The sequence below is a fragment of the Elaeis guineensis genome, chromosome 9, assembly GCF_000442705.2.
Source record: "Elaeis guineensis isolate ETL-2024a chromosome 9, EG11, whole genome shotgun sequence".
Classification (NCBI taxonomy): Eukaryota; Viridiplantae; Streptophyta; class Magnoliopsida; order Arecales; family Arecaceae; genus Elaeis; species Elaeis guineensis.
The window spans coordinates 24830977-24851377 of record NC_026001.2 but is presented as its reverse complement, the minus strand read 5'-3'; the positions used below and the strand labels follow the sequence as shown (position 1 = coordinate 24851377).

Genomic DNA, 20401 nt, shown 5'->3' with positions numbered 1-20401 from the left:
CAACAGATATTGCTTTATCCATGGTGTCGATTTATCTGGTAACAAAAAAAAATGTCATTAGCAACAATGTTAAGAAAATTTTATGTAAAGTATTTTAAAGTGTTGCCCACTAGACAATCCAAGAGGAGAGATGAATTAGGTTGTTAAAACTTTTTCAAATTTAAGATGACGTATGCTGTGCAGAAAGTCAAGTAAACAGGATATGCAATGATTAAATAAGCTGAAACAAGATGCAGAAAGGGAAAGAGATCACAACCATACAAACACAATAAATTTATAGTAATTCGATGTACCTCAAGCACCTACATCCACCTTCCAAGAGACTCCTTAGAAATTTTCACTATAATCAACTTGATTACAATGTGTTTGTTTTCACTGGACTCACAAACAAATTCAATTGATTTTAACTCAAGCCAACCAATCAAAACCTTTATAAGCCTTGTCCTAAAGGTCTCCAAACTAATCCTAGTTTAGTACAAAATTAACCCTTCAAGTTTTATCCTAGCTGAAACTATTACAGTAAATTAGAAATAAAAGCAGAACAACAAAAGAAACCTTTATAGAAGGTCGGATTGTTGTCGTTGAAGCTCGATGATTGAGAACTTGAATATCAGCAAAGAAAGTTCTTTGTTGTCACTTTAATGCTCTGAAAGAATCAATAGTTAGTTGGTAGAGAGTTGGTAAATACTCTTGATTGCAATAAATACAGATTTTTTTTTAGATGAACAATTCTTTATTTCTCTTTCCTTAGCTTCTCTTTTATCTTTTGATGATTCTCTCCAACCTCTGAGTGATTTGAAGTTGAAACTAGTTGTTTTGTAACCATTAGAGGTGAAAAAAGAGCCGTTGGGAGTTTTTTTTATCGAAAAATCATGTCTGCAAAACTATCTATTGAGACTGTCAGACACCGTCGAGTCGGTTCGAATAGTAATTTTCAAAAAATCTAGTCTTTTGCTTGACTGAGAGAGCTAGCTCAGATCACTCTTTGAGCCGGCTCAATAGCTTTCTATAAAAAATCTGTATTTTGTATTTTTGAGAGAGCTGGCTCGGATCTGTCCTCAAGTTGGCTCAGTTTGTATTTTTCAGAACTGATCTTTCTGTAAAATTGACTCGGATGTTACTTCGAGCTGGCTCAATCGTCAGAATTCAAAAATAGCCTTTTTGTCATCCTGAGAGAGCTAGCTCAGATCTGTCTCGAACCGGCTCGGCTGTGTCAAGCCAAATTATTGAAGGTGTATTATGCCAGAGCTGGCTTGATTTCTGACAGAGTCGGCTCGACTCTCTTAAACTAATTTTTCTTATTTTGATTTCCTTCCAAATACTTTCTCTTGACTCAAATAGTCCTCAATTGAGTTCGGAGTCTTTCAATTGCATCTTTTCTCTATAAAAAAATATTCCTTGCCATCTTGAAAAATATTAGTATCGAAATATGCTATAATATTTTGTAATCATCAAAATCATTTCAAGGATAATAATCTCTCCCTTTTTGATGACGACAAAATATTGAGCATATAGTCTATATGTATATATAAAAAAATATTCAGTATATAGCATGGATATAATAACTTTTTATATATCAGTATATACCATATGCACAAACAATTTCAGATTTGAGAAAATTATGTCTTTACAAATTTTACATGTGTGAACTTTTCATTTACCATTGACATTTAAGCTCCCCCTCAATGAATGCATCTTATGAGATGATTTTTTTAAAAAAAAAAAGTTAATACACCTCATTTTTAATGCACCCCCTCAAACTGCTCAATTTAGTCTTTCTCCTCCTTTTTGTCAACATCAAAAAGCTTATGTGAAAGTCATCAAGATCAATAAGATGTAAGCATGCCAGGTGTATCATGAGTTTTTTGATAGCTTTTCTTCTTCAAGTTGGTTTCCAGGCTAGACTTACTTCTTTAATTTGATTTAATTCTCATTAAATTTTTTTGTAAGATGTTGTTTAGTGAAAGTACTCATCCTTAAAAGTCATTCACAAAAAGACACAATAATACACAAGGAGATAAAGTGAGGTAGAAATTCATTAATTGTTTGTGTTGTTTACAAAAAGATGCTATCCTAACAATACAACATGCATTACATAAGAAGACAACCAAAACATGAAACTAGGACTAACATAAGGATAATCTAAGGTAACTATTCTTCTTCTTCATCTGATACTTCTTCAATTATGGGCTCAGAAGGATAAGATAAGGAAGAGGAAGAAGCAGAAGTCTTGCTCCGGGTGCGAGTGAAAGGTCCAGGATGAAGAAGGGGAAAACTAGTGCCCAACCTAACCATGGCATTGAAGGGGGGTCTAGTAGAGGATGTAGGGGTAGGGAAAGGTTTGGTCTGAGTAGAAGAGGATTTTCGAGTTTACAACTGACCCAACTGCACCTCAAATCGTTGAAACTTTGCGACAAAAAGTTTTGCACAGCTATGTTGTGATATCATAATCTCCTCTGCCCTTCTAAGAACTTTGGCAATATCAGTTTTCACTTGACCGACCTCCTCAACTATCCCATGCTGTCTTTTCTCTAATATATCAATGTTCTGGGATAAGATACTCATCTACTGTATGAGAGAATCAAACTATCCCTTCGAAGAGACTTTCATCTTGTCAAGACTTTGAAAGATGTACTGTCAAAGATCTGAGGGATCAATCCTCTGATCCACGACAGGTCGATGGTCCACTACTCTCTCTAAGCTCTCAAGTCTCAAAGTGATCCTCAGCAGCTCACCACATAGCTACTGGAACTGAGTCTTCTCCAGAAGTATCTCGTGGCACTATAAAATCTAAGACTTGAAGTCAGCTAGCATTTTGCCCATGCAATCCATCATCTGATCCATAACCCCTTCGGCAGAAAAAGGATAAGACATCACAGACGTACGAGGGGAGGCAGGATGATGCTCACCAGCTACAGATGTAGGAGTCGGAGCAGGAGGAGGGGATAAAGGAGCAGCAGCTAGAGCAGGTGATGATGGTCTAGCATCGAGTGCAGGAGAGGATGGCTCGACTGAATTTGATGGAGAAGAGGAAAAAGATCCAAAAACTTCTTCGGGATGCTTTTCTTCACCCTCTCTGATCCATTCATCTCCCTCTTTGTGGAACTTCATGTGATGGAGAGTGTGGATGGAGTAGTAGTTAGTGTGTTTGAGTAGCTTGTAGTTCTCACCATCCAACTCAATATCTGCTTCTCTGAATATCACAGTGAAGACCATTCCATAAGGGAGACATGCCCGACTCTTAGACTTCCCTGTTTCATTTTTTATCTGCTTGATCATGAAGAAAGGTAGGTTTATAGTAGTGCCCTCTACCATGTGATACATCATGCCCAGATCCCTCGAAGAAATCTAGTCGAATCTTTCTGTCCGTGGGAAGAAAATTTGGCTGGTCATGCTATGGAGAAGCTTTAGTTCAACATGCAAAAGGTTGGCATTATGAATGTCATACCTTTTTGAAAGATTCCTGTCTAGGAGCCTCTACATTCCATCAAAATCATTCGACAATTCAACTGATTGGAGTCCAGAGGAGGGCATTTGTAGAAGGTGTCCTAATCTCCTCTGATTTAAAATAATCTCAGCATCTTTTACTACTAATCCAACAGACTCGGTATCCATCCTTAGATTTTTGAAAAACTCTCGGATAAGGTGGGGATAGGTTGGTACCTCTAGTGAATACATTATCTCCCAGCCTTATTGTCGGATCCATGATCTAATCTGGCACCCTTATTCATCCAAAAATTCAAAATTAACTTTTCTTCTGGTGGTAACAGCTTTGGATGCCATGGAGATCCAAGTCGGAGTAGAGGTCTAGGAGGAGGAGGCTGATCGAGCTGAGCCTCTGCATTGCTTCTTCTTGGAATGGATTTTGCTTAGTGCCACTATCCGATGCTTCCTTACCTCGACTGTGCGAGATTTGAGAGTCATGACTTGGAGATCCCAAGGATTTGAGGGTCGAACGAGGAGGAAAGATGAGATTTTTGGAGAGATTAGGGTCAGAGCCGAAAAAAGCTCGGAGTGAGCAAGCTCGGATGAAGAAGAAATAGGATTTTCGAAAAGATCAACAATTTTAAAAATTGAGTCCCAACATGTTAAGCTAGCTCAAACCTCTATTCGAGTCAGCTTAATAGTCGAGTCAACTCGGCTACACAGTCGAGCTGGCTCAACCCACAATTTCAAAAAAAATTATAAAAATTAAAATTAATTCAATATAATTTTAAAAAATATGGATCAAGCCAATCATTACAAGAGCAATAAACATACTGAAGTGAATATTCATTGAAAATGATCACAAATTCCTAGTTCACCCTTAATCATAATAAATTTATCTTTATTTAATGATTTTGCGAAGATGTTAGCTAATTGATTTTCAATTGATACAAATTCAAGTATAATATCATTATTTTGAACATAATCTCTGATAAAATGATATTTAATTTCAATATGTTTAGTTCTTGAATATTGAATGGGGTTCTTTGTTATATTTATAGCGCCAGTATTATCATATTTTAAAAAAAATTTATTTTGCTCAATGCCATAATCCTTAAGCTTTTGCTTGATCTATAGAAGTTGAGCACAACAACTTTCAGCTGCAACATACTCGACCTCGATCGTAGACAATACTACCAAATTTTGCTTCTTACTAAATCATGAGATTAAGTTCAACCCTAGGAATTGACATGTTTCACTTGTGCCTTTTCTATCAATTTTACATCCTTCATAATCAACATCTGAAAATCCAATTAGATCAATTAAAATTTGTTTAGAGTACCATAAGCCTAAATTTTGAATTTTCATTAAGTATCTTAAATTTTTTTTGACAGCTAGCATATAGGATTCTTTAGGGTTATATTGAAATCTAGCATACAAGCAAACACTAAAGAGTATATTAGGCCTACTTGCAGTCAACTAAAGTAGAGAACCAATCATACCTCTGTAGAGCTTTTCATTCACACTCTTACCACTTTCATCTTTGTCAAATCTGCTGGACTTATTGGTGTGCTGATTTTCTTTATGTTCTCCATACCAAACTTTTTAAGAATTTTTCTAATGTACTTGATTTTGTTGATGAAGATTTCTTCCTTTATTTATTTGATTTGAAGTCCAAGAAAGAAGATCAGCTCCTCCATCATGCTCATCTCAAATTTATCTTGCATTAACTCAATAAATTTTTGATAAAGATCCTCATTAGTAACTCCAAAAATGATGTCATCCATATAAACTTGAATTACAAGAAGGTCATTATCTCTTTTTTTTCAAAAATAGTGTTGTATCTATACTACCTTTGTTGAATTTATTTTCTAACATAATTTACTAAATCTTTCATACCATGCCCTAGATGCTTATTTTAGGCTATATAAAGCTTTATTCAATTTGAAAATATAATTTAAAAATAAATGATCTTCAAATTCAGGGGATTGTTCTACAAAAATTTCTTCAGCGATATAACCATTTAAGAAGATACTTTTCATATCCATTTGAAATAATTTAAAGTTTATGTAGCAAGCAAAAGTAGTAACAATCTAATTACTTCTAATCTTACTACAGGAGCATATATTTCATCATAATCAATCTCTTCTTCTTGATTATATCCTTTAGCCACTAATCTAGCTTTGTTCCTGACTACATTGCCATTTTTATCCAATTTATTTTTGAAAATCTATTTGGTTTCAATAATGAGATGGTAAATAGGTCTACTACCTAGTGTCCGTACATTGTTTCTCTCAAATTGATTTAGCTCCTCTTGCATAGCAAGCATCCAATTTGAGTCATTTTCTGCCTCTTCTATACATTTGGATTTAATTTAAAAAATAAATGCAAGATAATCAAAAGTATCTTTAAAAGAAGATCTAGTCCTTATCCCTTGTGAAGAATCACCTATGATTAAATCTCTTAGATGGTTGTGAGCATACTTTCACTCTTTAGGCCGATCATTATGCCTTGGAATCATTTTTTGTTCAGCTTCCTTTTCTTGCTCAGCATCCTTTATTTCTTTATCTTCATTTTGAGTGGATCTTTCTTTCAAATTGAGATCTTTCATTTCATTCTCCAGAATTTATGTATCATCTTCAAATATTTCTTCCTTTCTCGAAGATAAGTCATTAGTTTTATCAAAATTGATATGAATAGATTCTTCAACAATCAAAGTATATTTATTGAAGACTCTATATGCTCTGTTAGATGTGTAGTATCCAAGAAAAATATCATCATCTGCCTTAGTATCAAATTTACTTAATTTTTTTTCATTATTATGAATGAAGCATTTGCAACCAAAAATATGAAAATAGTTAATGTTGGTCTTTTTTCTTTCCAAAGCTCATAGGAGATTTTCTTTAAAATAGGATAAATTAAAACTCTATTAAGGATGTAACGTGCTGTGTTAACGGCTTCAGTCTAAAAATATCTGAATAGATTCCCTTCATACAATATAGTACAAGCCATGTCTACTAGAGTGCTATTCTTTCTTTCAATTATACTATTTTGTTGTGGGGTTCTGGATGCCGAAAAATCGCGTTCAATTTCATTTTCATTACAAAAATCTTCAAAAAATTTATTTTTAAATTTCATGCCATAGTCATTACGAATATAAACTATAGTTGAATTCTTTTTATTCAAAATTTTTCTATAAAATTTTAAAAAAATAGATAAAATTTCATCTTTATGTGTCAAAAATAAATTCCATATGTATCTCGAAATATTATCTACAATCACAAGTCTATATTTTTTACCATCTAGACTTGTGGTCTTAGTTGATCCAAACAAGTCCATGTGAATTAATTCAAGTGGTCTAGTAGTTGAAACTATATTTTTGGATTTAAAACTCTCTTAGTTTATTTATTTAATTGACATGCATTACAAATATGATCATATTCAAAATTTAATTTAGATAAATCTTTAACTAAATCATTAGTAACCAATTTTGAAAGAGTATTCATGCTAGCATGACCTAGCCTTCTATGCCATAGCCAACTAATTTCTTTGATCTTGGTATCTTTAACAACAAGATATTGGCCACTCTTCATGGCTATCTCATCAAGATCAATCAAGTAAATGTTGCTACATCTATGCCTAATGAATTTGATACTAGCATCAAAGGGACTAGGGATTATGTATGAAGTTAATTTGAAAATTATTTTAAAATTTTTATCACACAATTGACTTATACTAAATAAATTATGTTTTAAATTATTAACTAACAATACATTATCAATATAGATAGAAGCAGTAATCTAAATTTTATCAATACCAATGATCTTTCCTTTATCGTTATCGCCAAAGGTGATTATTATTTTTTTCTCTCTCAAGGGTGAAGAATTGCTCCTTATCACCCATCATATGCCTTGAACAGCTGCTATCTAAGTACCATTTGCATTTTGATCCACTGAGTATAAGGCATTCCTGTATGAAAATCAAGTAACTTTCTTAGGTACCCAAGTTTTTTTAGATCCTTTAAGATTAGTAGCTATAGTTCCTTTTAAAATCTAAATTTTTTTAATTATTTTTTTATTAATTTTTCTTGAATTGCATGCAAATACCTTATGTCCAATTTTTTCACAGCTAAAGCATGTTACGTGAGAGGTGCTATAGGTGGGTGATGATGTAGAAAAAAATTTTTAAGGTATTTTTGCTTATTATTAGGTTTATATCTCAAGTCAGCCTTATCATAAACTTTTTTTTGACTGTTTAATATCATTTGTAATTTTTTTAAACTGCAAATAATTTTTTCTACCAAAAATTTTAATCTATCAACTTCCTTCTTTAAGGTTTCATTTTCTTCTTTAAATTTTTTGTTATTTTGAATGGTTTTTTTCTTTTCATTGATTAATACCTCATTCTTAGCTTTCAAATTTTTATTTTTCAGACTTATCTTCTGAAAATCTTTCATTAAGTCATAAAAAGCATCCTGAAGCTCATCAAATATAAATTTCAAAAAAGATTCAGATATTACCTCATCATCCCATGCCATGAGGCAGAAGTTTGCTTTATTTAGAGTCTCCTCTTCAGAGCAAGACTCATCACTGTCACTCCACGCTGCTAACATGGACTTCTTCTTAGTTCTTTTAAAAGACTTCTTTAAGATAGGATAGTCAGCCTTGAAATATCCTGGCTTGTTGCATTTATAACATAAGAGTGGTTCTTTCTCTTTCTTTTTGCTCGGCTCACCCTTGATCAAGTTTCTCTTCTTGAACCCATGTCTTCTTCTTCCCATAAACTTCTTGAATTTCATGATTACTAGGGTCATGTCCTCATCGTTATCATATTCTATGGATTGGCTTTCATCTTCTTTGACAGTTATAGACTTCAAGGCAATTATCTTCTTCTTTTTACTCTCCTCTTCAGCATGTTGCCTCATTACCAACTCGTGTGTCATTAATGACTCAATCAGCTTCTCGAGAGGTAATTTGTTTAGATCTTTGGCTTCCTAAATTGCTCTCATTTTAACTTTTCAAGACTTAGACAAGGATCTGAGAATCTTTCTCACTAACTCACTATTAGAATATATTTTACTATGACTTTTTAGCCCATTAATAATATCTGTAAACCTAGTGAATATGTTAGTAATAGATTCAGATGGATCTATTTTAAATAATTCATACTGATGCATAAGCATGTTGCTCTTTGATTTCTTTACCTAATTTGTCCCTTCATACGTGACTTTGAGTCTGTCTCAAATTTGTTTTGCAGAATTGCATGTAGAAATTTGGTTGAACTTATTAGCATCAAGAGCAGAATAAAGTATATTCATTATCTTGGCATTTAGTTGAGCAAGCTTCTTGTCCTGCTCATCTCAATGCTTTTTGGACTTTGGTCTTTCGGTGCCATCCACAATGATTGTAGATATGTGTGGTCCATTAGTTATAACACTCTACATATCGTAATCAAGAGCTTGTATGAATATACGCATGCGTGCTTGTCAATAGATGTAATTAGACCCATTGAAGAGCGGTGACCTATTTATGAATTGCCCTTTGGCAAGTGAACCTTCCACTTGAGTTGTCATGATCTTTTTCTCTTGATCATGAGATCAACAATTAGCAACAAATTAAAGCTCTGATACCAATTATTGCCCAATAGGACAACCTAAGAGAAGGAGGGAATTGGGTTGTTAAAACCTTTTCACATTTAAGATGATGTATGCTGTGCAAAAAGTCAAGTAAATAAAATATGCAATAATTAAATGAGCTAAAACTAGATGCAGAAAGGAAAAGAGATCACAACTACACAAATCAGATAAATTTATAGTGATTCGATGCACCTCAAGCACCTATATCCCCTCCCCAAGAGATCCTTTGGAAATTTCTACTATAATCAAATTGATTACAGCATGTTTGTTTTCACTGGGCTCATAAATAAATCTAATTGATTTTAGCTCAAGTTAATCAATCAAAATCTTTATATGTCTTATCCCTAGGCTCCCAAAACTAGCCTTAGTTTGGGACAAAATTAACCCTTCAAGTTTCAGCCCCAGCTGAAACTATTACAGTAAATAAGAAATAAAAGGAGAACAACAAAAGAAATCCTTGTGGAAGGTTGGATTGTTGTCATTGAAGCTCAATGGTTGGAGACTTAATATCAATAATGAAAGCTCATTATCCTCACTTTAATGCTTTGAAAGAATCAAGAGTTAATTGGTAAGAGTTGGTGAACACTCTTGATTACAGTGAATACAGATTTTCTTTCTTTTTGAATAAACAATTCTTTATTTCTCTTTTCTTGACTTTTTTTTATCTCTTGATGATTTCCTCTAATCTCTAAGTGATTTGGACTTGAAACTAGTCGTTTGTGATCATTGGAGATGAAAAAAGAGCCATTGCAAGCTTTTTTTGGCCAAAAATTGTGTTTGAAAAACTATCCATTGAGGTTATTAGACATCGTCGAGTCAGTTCAAATTGTCCTCGAGTTAGCTCAAATAGTATTTTTCAAAAATCCAACCTTCTATTCGATTGAGAGAGCTAGCTCGGATCACTCTTCGAGCTGGTTTGATAGTTTCTTCCAAAAAATCTACGTTCTATATTTCTGAGAGAGCCGACTCGGATCTGTCCTCGAGTTGGCTTCGTTTGCATTTTTCAGAACTGATCTTTCTATAGAGCTGGCTCGAATATTGCTTCGAGCTGGTTCGATCGTCAGAATCTAAAAATAGCCTTTCTGTCATCCTGAGAGAGCCGACTCGGATGCATGTCAAGCTAAATTGTCGAAGGTGTACCATGCCAGAGCTGGCTCGATTTTTGATAGAGTTGGCTTGACTCTCTTAAACTGAGTTTTCTTGTTCTAATTTTCTTTCAAATACTTTCTCTTGATTTAAATGATCTTTAATTAAATTCGGAGTCTTTCAATTGCATCTTTTCTTACAAAAATATTCTTTGCCATCTTTAAAAAATATTAGTATCACAATATGCTCTAATATTTTTTAATTATCAAAATCATTTCAGAGACAACACAAAGGTAATCCACATTAGAAAGTGATTATGTAATATATTATCTCTGGACAACTACATATTGTTTGACTGTACTTCTTATAATATCTCCATCGATACTTCCATATTTCAAGATGAGACTTTAAGCACATTTTTCGTGCTCCTTTGCTACTCACAAGAAGATGATTAAGAATCTTATGAGAAGTAATATTATTTTCATCAATATGATCTTCAACATAGAAACTTAAAAATCTGAAATTATTATGAATACTTAGATGTTTTCATTGATTATCTACTATTGCTAACATCTCATTATAGCACTCTTCAAACTTGTATGCTTTATAAAATAGCTAACTTTCTATTCTCATCAAATGCTAATATTTAATCGATTATTGGGATCCATGATATATGCCTGCATATCTATTTGATGGAATTCTCATTTTGATATTTTTTATCCAACGAGATCATATGCAGTATAAAATTTTTTTTGTGTATCCCAATTGATTCAAAATAACAAAATATGACTACAAAGTATGTCCTCTATTTGCAATTTTCAGCAACTGTATGTAATATTTTCAATACCATCATCAAATATGCAATCAATATTGGCTATAATTTCATCATCTTTTGCTACTATAAAGCCTATTGAAGGAGAAAAATCTACGATATTGATAATAATATAATATCTTATTCTTAATTTTTTTTATAGAAATTTTAATATTACAAGGACATACATATTTGCAGCATTCATCCTTAATTCTTTTAAATCTGTACAATAAAAAAGAAATGATTGTGATGATTTACAATCATCATGAGCCTTATTTCGATGTAACATTGATACACATAGTTCATAATGATCAACGAGATCTTTTAAGTACATCTTTCAATCAAGATGTCTATAAAGACTAAAGTTTAGACTCTTACTTTATTGCGTACTTGTATATCTTGTCTTTGAAAATAGGCTGCAGCCTAATATTTTTTAGTTTTGTATAGTATTTTCATATGTTTATGGTCCTCACCGATCTCATACTTCGCAACAACTTTATTCCATTTATTCTCAAATTGATGTGGGCTGCATCTGTCAAACATTAGACTTCTAATATTAGATAAAATAATGAGATTTTTTATATGATCAAACAACTTTCTCAGTATATACCAACTATATAAGCGATGAACGGTGTTTGGAAGTAGGCTCTTGATTACTTTACGCATTGCATGGTTATCATTTGTGATGATAGGCTTTGCATGACTTTGATATATTGCTTTTAGAAATATTGATAACAACTATTTGTAACTTTCAATAGTCTCATTAAAAACAACTCCATATCTAAAAATTATGATTTATGATGATGGTTTATTCTAACAAAAGGAATGAAAGGCATGGAGTAATGGCTAGTACGATAAGTACTATCAAATATGAGTACATCTCCAAATACATTGTAATCAAGATGAAACTGAGTGTCACACCAAAATAAATTAGTTAAATAACCTTCGCAATATATTTCATAACTATAAAAGAATTTTTAAGCATCTTTACTATATATCTTCATATAATTTACTGCCTCCTCAGCATCTTCTCAAAAAATCTTCTTTTTCATATTTTGGTATTAAAAATTATAAAAATCTTTTGCTGTGAAACCTAAATATCCATATCCATCCTCCTTCTCTATGCTCCATAAAATTCAAAATTTTATCTTTGCGAATACCCACAACTGCTAAGCTATAAATTTTTATCTTTTTAGCATCATCTATGTTATGATATGATCTAAGAAAATAGAATTTCATCTGTTTCAGCTAACTGATGGTTATGTTCTTCACTAAAATCAAGAGTAAACCACTTTTCTATATTCAGATCCAAATGAATTGTCAGTTGTGCAAGATAATTGCATTGAGTAAGAGCTCGTTCTTTTCTCTCTTTTTATTCTACCCATATACTTCTCGTCTAGTTATCCTTCTCTTGATTTAACAAAATATCTTTGGGTTATGGCATTGAATTTCAAATAATGTAATACTTTATCTATTCTAATGCTAAACCCATAATACTTGGCATATGTATTGAAAAATTGATAAACTTGCTCTTCTGATGAAAAGGCTATTAGGATAATATCATTAAATGTGACATATTATAGACTAATAGAATCATACTGAGTTAAATCTTTATTAACTTTATCGATGGGCATGTTGCTTTTCAATGCAATACTACTTTCCATGAATTGATATTGTAAATTCACCTATATTGAATGATAAAAAAAATCAAAAAATATATATAATTGTGTAAATTTAATAACAAAATCTTCTTCAAATAACAAATTATGCATAGCAAAATATTTGAGGATATATTTCAGTAAATAATTCACTAAATCATAAATCAACATATCTTCTAGAGTTAGGCAAGCATACCTGAGCAGCCTGTCGATTAAAATAGCAACCGTCACCTCTTAAGCCCAACATAGAACCCTTAAAGTTTTTTGGTGGTGAAGATTTGAATAGCACCTGCGTTAATTAAAAGGAACATCAATCTCACATCATGAACTTCCAAATTGTTAAGTTCATCATGATCAATCATCATTACCTGAATCCAGCTCATCAGATAGTTCTCCTGTTGAAGAGGATGGAAGAACCTAGAAGGAGAACTACTGCAACGCTTGCCGGTGCATGGAGGAGGACACCCAAATGCACCAGGCAAGAGGAGGGGGCAGGGATGCTGCCATCGCGAGGAGGCCGTGGGGATGCCCCAGGTATGGGAACACAGCGGGTGAGGGTTCAAGGGTGGAAGATGGTCGGACACGACGGGCGAGAGGAGGGGACAGTAACACTGTCGGTGCAAGGAGGCTGTCGACATAGGGAGGCTGCTAGTACGTGGATGCAGCAGGCGAGAGGAGGGGGTGGTGAAGGGAGGGGGGCACCGAAGGAAAGAGCAACGCCGACTCCACGTCAGGAGGGGGTGGCCGATGAGAGGAGGGGGTGATGACATTGCTGTCATAGGGAGGCTATGGCATGGGGAGGTTGCCGTTATGGGGACACAACGTGCGAGGGTCCGAAGATGGAAGATGCCCGGATGCGATGGGGGAGAGGAGGGAGAGGTGATGCTGTTGGTGCAAGGAGGACGCCGGTGTAGGAAGGGCATTGGTACGGGGATGCTGCAGGCGAGAGGAGGGGGCGGCGAAGGGAAGTGGGGCGTCGAAGTGATGGGGGAATGGGGAGGGACGTTACACAAAAATTTTAAAAAAGAAACCTATGAGTTTTAGTTGGTAATTTGTTGGGATCAAATTTCTTAATTAACCTTACATAATCAATGGCCAATATGTTTTCTAATCTTCTATAAAATATATTTAAAGAGCACCATAGCACAACCCATTGGTGAATTAAGGCCTTGCCTTATTCATATCATATACGTGTCTATTAAAAGCTTATTAAAATCTTTAATAATAAAATTGAGAAGAAGTATGCAAATAATAATAAGATCGGCGCTTTTTATGGATTGCCTTCTCTATCGAGATAAAGGGTGCCAGCCACACCATCGAAACCTTAACCAACCCATCCAAATCCACTCCATCCTAACCAGGCGTGAGATTTAAGCATGTAAGCAAATGGAATCAAGCTCACATAATCGACATAATGGGATATGCAAATAAAGACCCCTACCTACTTCTAAAGAAACGAGAGGGAAAGCTATGCGGTGTAGCTTACCTTCTCTTAACATGCTCTTTTACGGGCTTTTGTGCATGTTTCTGCAAATAGAGTAGGAATAGGCTTCGTTAATTTCACACCTTTTTTGCCCTACCCTTGCCTAGCAATACTATGTCCACAATTTTCGACTTGCATTGCTACATCTCTCTCTCATACACAGGCAATGTAATTCAACTCATAATGGTCGAGAGGCATTTGTAATTTCTAAATTTAGTTTTATTTGTCAGTGGGTTTTACTGGTACTTTCTTTAGCAAAAAGGACCCTCTTGGATCCAAGGAATGACATGAGATATTTGACACGGCTATCCAAAAACCCTCCATTTAGGTATATGTGCGTTTTCATTTTGGCCAAGGAAATATATGAGGAATTTCTATTAGATTGGAAGAGATCCCAACTTGATCTCTACAAGTGTCAAAGTTTTAAAAAAAGATACTTATGAAGATATTAATTGTCTCCCAGAAAAAATAGACATATTAATTGATCACCATCCTAATCTCAACTAATCATTATGATGAATCACAGAAACCAGAAGTCAAGGTTTAACAAACAAAATTTAAATAATTAGTAGACAAATTAAAAAAAGTAGAGACTATAATGCAAACAAAAGCACATGATAGTTCAGTTGCTCTGTAATTTAGTATTTGATTATACTCCAAGGTGAAATTTTCTTAAAGAAAGAAGGGTGGAGCGGTCAGGGAAATAAATAGCTTCTGAATCTATCCAAAACACTAGAATTTTTTTTTTGATATTTAAAACACTAGAATTAACGTCACTCTTCTGGCTTTAGAATCAACTTCTAAGTCAATTTTTCCCTTTTTTTTTTTTCTTTTGAGCTGTGAACTGTAAATCTTGTTGCGTATGAAAGTCTTTATGCAGTCACTTCCACTCATCACCCACCCATGTGTATATCTTAACATTGCTATCCTAAAACAGGGAAGACCCCTAAGAGATAAAATAACATGAAGATTCCCATGAGACCCGTTCTGTATCTCCTTCTCCTTCTCTCATTCCTTTCATCAAATTCTCTTCGGGCCAGTTTGGCAACATCCTCGCCATCCCTCCCCTTGTCGACGAGCTCGCGATGGATCGTGGACGGGAACGGTCGGCGGGTGAAGCTGGCCTGCGTCAACTGGGCGGCGCACCTGGAGGCGGCGGCGGCGGAAGGGCTGGGGAAGCAGCCGCTCGACACCATTTCCGGGGGAGTGGTTGCTCTGGGCTTCAACTGTGTCCGTCTCACTTGGCCACTCTACCTCCTCACGAACGTCTCTCTCGGCTCCCTCCCCCTCCGCGCCTCCCTCGCTGGCCTCGGCCTCCTCGAGTCCGCCGCCGCCGTCGCCGTCAACAACCCGGCGCTGCTGGATCTCTCGCTCCTACAGGCCTTTCAGGTCAGCCACCAATCCCATTCGATTGTCCAATCAAAGCTTTGCTCCGCAGCAAAGGCCTCGACAAGAAACTTTGCACAGCTGACGTGTAAGCTGTGTACGTTTTTGCGTGAGATGTTGGTGTTGCAGTATTGATTCTTATTTTGGCACCAATTGTTGGCCAATATGCGATGGACAATGTGCATAAATACAAACCTTGGCCACTGACTTTAGGATGAGAGGGAAGCCAAATTCCCATTTGAGATGGGTTTAAGTTGTCATTGTACCCTTGTGGATTGCCGCCACATCATCCATCTCGAAGACAAGTGGCTCTCATTTGTCCTGAAAACATTTGAAGTCAGTCATATGACATACAAATCACACATTAATTACAAGAACCCTACCACCATGTCTCTTGCTAGTAGACCATCTGTACAAGCTTTTCTAATACTTTGGATGGATGATTTGCCAAAATAGAGGACAGCGTGATCCAGCACCTGTGCTCAAACAATGCAACTTAAATTATAGGTATTCATGCTCTCACACCATGCCTTGATTGCATCACGAACCACAGCACCTGCATCATATAGAGGAACAAAAAATTCTTTATGAACATCTTGAGGGCCCGTTCTTGAGGGCTTGTTTTTTTGTGGGTAAATATCATGCAAAAGTTGATCAACTTTTTCATTGACCAACTTATTTATGTTATCATGTTTTTCAAAATGAGTAAGTTACTTTTTCCGAATGGCATTTACCTATGAAATGGGGAGAAAATCTTACCCACCTACAAGGTGGCTACATCATTTTTTCATCAGCCAAAAGTTGGCATTTGATGTGATTCCTAAAATGTCCTATCCTTATTTCCGATGCCTCTATCATTCCATGCCCAATAACTCACATCCACTTTCTCCAAACTTAAAAAACATAAAGGGTATTCTGGGAAATATGGATAAATTTTAGCAATTTACTCAGAAAGTTAGTAATGCATGCAAAAGAACATGGATAATAGATTTCGAAGCTACTTTCTCATGCGTAAAAGAATATGGATAAATTATTTTTTTCTTGTCTAAATGTTGTTTGGGAAATATCTATCTAGAAAAATATAGATTTCTAGGTAAATTTTTTACCCACAAAAGAATGCACCGTAAGAGGAATTGAACATAGGCCATCTAATTTAGGAGGTTGGTGATAAGCAACCAACTAGAAGTGGTTGCCTGGATGATGAAAATAGTTATAAGCTTTGTTTTCTTTGATGCATGGTTATTGTAGATATTTTTATCATATTTATGAATGTTGCTAATCAAACATAGGAGTTTTCTTGACATTTTTGTTAAGAAGCATGATTTCTCAACTTTAAGAAACACGCCCTATCTAATTCACACATTATAGGAGAATGATGGGGCATTTTATTCCTGAACATCTATTATCTAGTACAAGATCGAGAGGATTAAAAAAATATTTAGGTGATTGTTCCACTGGTCTTTCCCTCAAATTACATCCTAAATCAGGTGTGAAAATAAATTACAACTTTGTTAAACACTAATTGTTTGAGGAATCAAATCAAATACTATTATTATTACTCAATGATATGATAATTTTTGTCTCAATCATCTAAATGTTATCTTTACAATTCCATTAACATCTGGTTCATTATGAAATGGCCCTCTTTTGTAACTAGAATGCAACAGCAAACACTATGCTGTGAATTTTCTAGCTCAAGCCTGTTTGCTCGACTTCTCTAGGCTGTATGCTTGAAAAAGTTTGCAAGCTGTACTTGACTTATTATAGCAGATTTAGTGGTAGATGCTATCATCTCATTAACTATAAAAATGACTACGGTCTCATCCAAGTGTTCATCCACAAGCATAGAGTGAAAGGATGGTTGAGGCAAGAAATAATCATAAGAAACCATGAAACTAGTCATGCCTTAGAGATCCAACAGGATATATTGCTTTATTGATGCACATTAGGTTGTATACTCTCCTAAGTTTTCCATGACATGGATTTTAGTTACTTATTTAAGATAATAAGATAAGGCTCTCTAGTTAGTACAGTGAATGCAAGGCAGTAACTTGTAGTCTGCTTTTCATGGTTTTGGTAACATAGCTTTTACCATCTGTCTCTCGACCAACTTCTTATGTAGGAATCTTTAGTTAACATGATCAAACTTCTAAAATGTTCAAATTTCTACAAATTAAAACTAGAGAAACATGAAACAGGCTGTGGTGTCAAATCTGGCAAGCAACAACATAATGGTCATACTGGACAATCAAATAAGCAAGGCTGGGTGGTGCTGCAGCAAATTTGATGACAATGGCTTCTTCGGAGACAAATACTTTGATCCTGATGAATGGTTACAGGGCCTAACAATGATGGCAACAATGTTCAATAGTACGACCAATGTGGTCGGCATGAGCTTGAGGAACGAGCTCCGTGGGCCCAAGCAGAATATTAGCCTTTGGTACAGGTATACATATATAACAGTTCTGTTCATGGCTTGGCTTTGCTCTTTTAATTGACAGAATCCTTCATTTTTTTTACAACTTAGGTACATGCAAAGAGGTGCAGAGGCAGTGCATGCAGCAAATCCTAATCTTTTAATCATACTATCAGGGTTAGACTATGATAAAGATCTCAGCTTCTTATCTGAGTCGCAAGTGAATTTAACATTCACAGACAAGGTTGTATTTGAGCTGCATTGGTACGGGTTCTCAGATGGCGGCGATTGGGAGAATGGGAACCCTAATGAAGTATGTGGAAGTGTAGTGGATAACATGATGAAGAAAGGAGGCTTCCTATTAGAACAAGGGTGGCCATTGTTCCTCTCTGAATTTGGTGTGGATCAAAGTGGAAGGAATATGGCTGACAACCGCTTCTTGAGTTGCTTCCTAAGTGTGGCAGCTGAACTGGATCTGGATTGGGCTCTGTGGGCATTGCAAGGGAGTTACTATATTAGAGAGGGGCAACTGGGCTATGATGAGACCTATGGGTTGCTTGGCTGGGATTGGTGTAAGGCTAGGAATTCAAGTTTTGTAAATAGAATTTCTGCTCTGCAAGCTCCCTTCCAAGGTATGTCGTCACTTGTTTTTTTTAATAAGAATCTATTTGGCACACGCGATAACTTCATGGAACCGTAGCAAAGAAAACTATGTTGTTCATCTAACAAAGGTTGCATTTAACAACATTACAATGATAACATGTTTATAATGCAGGTCCTGGTCTATCCAACAATTCTCCATACAATATAATCTTCCATCCGTTGACTGGACTTTGTGTTGTAAAAAAGTTTTCTTCGAAGAACCTGCTTGAGTTAGGCCAGTGCGCAGATTCAGAAGCCTGGAACTACACAGCAGAACAGCATGTCATGCTAGAAGACACAAAATACTGCATGCTAGCCAAAGGCGTAGGACGGCGGGCAAGGCTTGGAACCAGCTGTGGTGGCTCCAATTCAATTTGGGAACTAATTTCAGACTCCAAGATGCATGTTTCAACCAAACTTCCCATAAATGGCAGCACTGTATGTTTGGATATCAGCCAGGATGGTACTGTCATAACTAATTTGTGCAAGTGCCTAAGCCTGGATGGGACATGCAATCCAGATAGCCAATGGTTCAAAATTATCAGAAGCACTAGAGAAAGAGAGAGCCAAACTGCTTATTTAAAATTACCCTCCCAAGGATAGGCAGAAGTGCAAAGAGAGGGGACTCTGCCAAAATGAAGGTGCAACTACAAATTCACCCTTTGAAATTGTTCTTTTTATTTTGATGTTAAATAGTCTGCTTGACCTGAATTAATTATTTGGAAATAATGATTTGTAAAGGATTTATCATTTATCAGATATATATTACCTTATGATGAAATCAGCTTGTAAATATCTTATAAGAGTTGAGTATGGATAGAATTGTTGAGGTAAGTTTTCCTTGGAGTATATTTGCAGTGCCCTTAAATTTTGCATGAATTGTCCTAGTTTTGCATAGGGAGGAGGTGATGCGAGGGAGTTGGCTGAGGTCAATCTGGAAGTGCCATCCTCTTTGTGCTCTTCCTGCTAGTACTTTTGTTTTGTTTTGGTGTTCTGGTAGGTGTTTGATGAAATGTGGATCAATGGTTGAGACGTCCCCATTTTTCTTGGCTGATCCTATTATAGTTGCTATTGCCCTGATGCTGCTACTAAGTGCTTGGATTTGTTTTGTGCTTTATCATTGGGAGTTTTGTTAAGGTGTTCTCAACATGTTTGGTGAAATGTAGCAAAATATTTGAGGGGCAGGCACTTTGCTTGGCTGCTCCTGTTGTGGTTGCTGTTGCTCCAATGCACCTATTGAGTGTTTCACTTGATTTTGTGCTTAATCACCAGCATTTTCGTGCTCTTGTGATTTTTGTTGCTGTTTTATTTGTTGATTTTGAAAGCCCAGTGAGGGTTTGGTGGGGCTTTCTTCCTTGTTGTTGACTGAAGGTGCTTGCCTTGGATGGTTCAGTGGATGTTGCCTTTGTTAACTCCTCCTTTTGGTGCATGGATAAATGTGGCTTTTCTCCCAGCTACTCTGATTGTTCTTGTTCAGATTTTGTATCTAACCGTCAGCATGCTATTTGGTTTTATTATTCCTATGCCCAATTGTTTGTTGATTTTTGCATCCCTGAGATGACTGTTCTAAGGGTTTGGTTGTGCTTTCTTTTAGATGTTTGGATAATTTGTTTGAGTGGTTGGGTGGCTGGAGCATTGCTCAGCTCTACTCCCATTTTGGTAACTTTGTTTGATTGCTCAATAGCAGTTTGATGATTGGGTGGGTAATTTGCTGCTCCCTTGATTCTTTTGACCATGCGATTGATGGTCTGAGGGCTTTTGTACAGTTTGTGGTTTGGTTGCCATACATGTTCAAGCATTCTTGCTTTTTCTGTTTTGCTATATGACTATTGTTTTATCTGTGAACAATTTCTTTGCA

At 35.5% G+C, this 20401-nt stretch overlaps 1 protein-coding gene across 1 annotated transcript; it reads left to right on the top strand.

The window, feature by feature from the left end:
• The first annotated feature begins 15002 nt into the window (after nucleotides 1–15002).
• Nucleotides 15003–19377, top strand: LOC105031943 (glycosyl hydrolase 5 family protein). The gene is made up of 4 exons (XM_010906242.4): nucleotides 15003–15488; nucleotides 17684–17931; nucleotides 18013–18533; nucleotides 18677–19377. Exons 1-4 carry the CDS (start codon nucleotides 15063–15065, stop codon nucleotides 19144–19146), a joined length of 1665 nt encoding a protein of 554 aa, XP_010904544.1. The 5' UTR covers nucleotides 15003–15062; the 3' UTR covers nucleotides 19147–19377.
• The last annotated feature ends 1024 nt before the right edge of the window (nucleotides 19378–20401 follow it).